At 42.2% G+C, this 3,246-nt stretch overlaps 1 protein-coding gene across 1 annotated transcript; it reads right to left on the bottom strand.

Annotated features, from left to right (window-relative positions):
- Nucleotides 1-233: 233 nt before the first annotated feature.
- On the bottom strand, nt 234-1,253 carry LOC122486416 (U2 small nuclear ribonucleoprotein A'-like). Its single transcript, XM_043585838.1, is given in 2 exon segments — nt 234-1,060; nt 1,063-1,253. Coding segments are annotated over 2 exon segments (765 nt in total). The 5' UTR covers nt 1,211-1,253; the 3' UTR covers nt 234-443.
- Nucleotides 1,254-3,246: the final 1,993 nt, after the last annotated feature.

The raw sequence follows: 3,246 nt of genomic DNA, 5'->3' as shown, positions 1-3,246 counted from the left end.
AAAAGCCCGAGCCCACTTACAATGAAACATCCATCACTCTTGGGAAAAAGGTAAGCAGATTTCTTTTTGGTTTATCAATTCCATTTGTACAGATCAGGATACCGAGTCCTCTCAAAGTTAAACATCATTCAAACTATTGATTCCCCTAAATAAAGATGGTTATTATTACTACCTAGTACTTAAAAGCCCTAATACTTTACTTACAGTAACTTATTTTTCTTTTTCACAGCGAATGTCTTTGTATTTTTACTATTTGTAGAAAACTGGCATTTAGATTTCAAAATGTATGATGTTACAAAATTACCAGCAGCAGTCTTAAGCATTTCAACAATGTTTATGAACTCCACTTTGCTTACACAAACAAGGCTATTATTCCAAGTTCAAAAAGCAGGACTTGTCCCAGGAGGATGTTACACGTCCTGTAGATACTCAGGCGATCTTGCTCAGGACCCATTCGTGACCGTGTCTTCTTCCATCTCCTCTTCACCGTCATCAGTGGGGCCTGATCTGCGTTCCCTGCCAGGTATCTGACCAGACTGCAGCAAGCCCTTCAGCCGCTCTACTTCAGCCAGAGTTGACGCATTTGCTATAGCATTCTTGATGGCTTCTACATCCCCTGGAGACGGCCCACCTTTCTTTTTGTCAGTCGGCAAATCGGCACCTGGGTTGAAAGTTTTGCTTCTCCTGGCAATATCCTTTGCAAGTTGTGCACCCCGTTTGCCCTTGAACATTTTCTCTGCTTCCTGACGCTCTTTCAGTTTCACCTTCTGGAAATCCAGTACTCTGACTTGCGGAACTTTACAAATTACATACAGTCTGTAATGCTTCTTATCTGTTACAGGATTTCTTAGGATACTTAGGTAAGTCAGTGATTTGAGAGATGCCAAGGGGTCCAGATCACCCAGTTCCACGAGACTGTTGTTGGTGAGAATGAGCTCTGTCAGGCAGGGTAGAGCCTGATCAAGTCCCTCACCTATATGGCAGATTCTATTGTTGTTCACTAATAATGTTTTCAGTCTTCTCAACAAAGGAAAACCATCCAGTTTCCTGATTTCATTGTAGAAAAATCAATAGCATCAAACTGGTCCAAGGTAGCACCTAGATTTTCAATGACAGGAATTTTATACCCCCGGAGGTCCAGCTCACGGTCCCGCACAGCGTTGGTATACTGCGCCGCCTGCTCCATCAGCTCCGCCGTCAGTTTCACCATCCTGCCGCCTCCCGCTGCCAGTGCCGCGGCCCAATGGCTGCTTCCCGCCGCCTCCGGCCGGCCAGATTTCCCAGCGTCCTACAGTGACTTAAATAATCCTTGAAACTACCCCGTATAGTAGGTTCTACAGCTAGTAAGTGATAAAGCTAGGATCTGCACCTGGTTGTTCCAGTTCTCAAGTCCATGCCCTTCATCAGTAGGCTGTGGCCTCTCAGAAAGCACAGGAGATGGTAATTTTGGGATTTGAATGCAAAGATATAGGATTCCAACTTTCTGCTACCCTACTTTGCCCTGAAAAGATAATGCCTATGCAGTCCAAAGCCAGGAATGGGCACTCTTCCCTCTTCTCTCTGTTCTATGATATCTATACATCTCTTCAACATACACTGACATTATTGGTCTTACACCATTAGCTTGTTTCTACTAGGACTGAATGTTACCACAGAACTGTAAGTTTATGTCAACTGTATACACTACAACCTCCTGATTTCAACCAACATCATTCTTCAGAGAACCTCACATTCAGGCAAGGTCTTCACCTGACCACCAGTGCTGTGTATCTATGCCAGCCTGTCAACAGAGTCATAGACTAAAATGCCACATGTCTAAGCCCAAATATGCTCTTCTTTCTAAGCCCCCATTTCTGTAAAATGGGATAATACAGTATCATAATCTGGTTCTCAACCTTATACTCCTTCATTCTTTCATTTATTTCTTTGTTCTTCTCTCTCCTTTATTTCCACGTCAAATATCAATCCCTGCTTCTTCTATATGTTCTAGACAATTCCATTCCAGTTGCCTCCACACCAACGCAAACCTTCATCTCATCCATGGAATGTTTCAAGAACTGCCCAATCCCCTATCTCATCTAAAATAGTTTCATTTATTCACATATTCACCTAATATTCACATTTCTACTATGTGCAAGACTCTATGCAAGGTAAGCACCAAAGAACATAGTCTCCTTGACCTCAATAATCTTCCCAAAATAACACCTATAAATTGTAAGTGCCACCAAAGCTCATTACCTATAGAAATTAATACCTAACTTATCCTTCATTCAAGGCCTTCTGAAACTCAACCCCAACTTAACTCACCACCCCTATTTCCCAGTATTTCCTTTCATGTGCTCTTTGCTTCATAAAACTTATGACCATCAAACCAACAGCTAGCACTGGCTCCTGGTTCTTGGAATGTCCCCACCACAACCACCTGATGACCAACACACTGAAAATAAGTGTTGCCTTTTATATTATTTTATAATGTGAAAAAACATGCCCTGCACAATTAGATATTCATCAATTCCTTCACCATTATTTATGGATCAGTTCTATGGACTCTATCATTATCCAAGACAAATGTTCACTCAACAATTTTATACTTGCAGAGTTCTTTAGAAAAGATGGGTCTTGGGGCACGTGGGTCACTCAGTCAGTTAAGCATCCAACCTCAGCCCAGGTCATGATCTCATGTTTCATGAGTTCAAACTCCCTACTGGGCTCTCTGCTTTCAGCACAGAGCCTGATTTGGATCCTCTGGATCCTCTGTCCATCCCCCTCACCTCCTGCCCCTCCCCTGCTGGATATCTCTCTCTCTAAATAAATAAACAAACAAACAAACAAACTTAAAAAAAGAAAGAAAAGAAGAATCTTTACAATCCACTCTGCCAGGCATTTCCCCAGAATTTTATCATTTGCATCTGTAGAGTGGTAGACAGGGACAAAAGGAATATGAACAGCACGTATTAATGATTTCTAAGAGGTATCAATAGACTGTGATCTGGAAGCTGCTGAGACTGCCTCCTGCTTGGTATTTTAATTAATCAGTTCAACTAAATAAAATTTGGTACAGACATTCTACAAACAGAACTCGAGACTAGTATCCCCGTCACATCTGGGCATCAGAGACACAGCCAGCAGAGGAACACCATCTGTAGTAACTGCAGTTTTCTCTAGCTTTATGTTTGCCAGTCACCAAGGAATCAACAGGGAAAGAACTGCCATTAGATCCTCAAGGTCTAAGGCATGTGGTCCATG

Source organism: Prionailurus bengalensis, chromosome A2, assembly GCF_016509475.1.
Source record: "Prionailurus bengalensis isolate Pbe53 chromosome A2, Fcat_Pben_1.1_paternal_pri, whole genome shotgun sequence".
Classification (NCBI taxonomy): domain Eukaryota; kingdom Metazoa; phylum Chordata; class Mammalia; order Carnivora; family Felidae; genus Prionailurus; species Prionailurus bengalensis.
The sequence above is the reverse complement of the archived record's forward strand: the minus strand, read 5'-3'. Positions and strand labels throughout refer to the sequence as shown.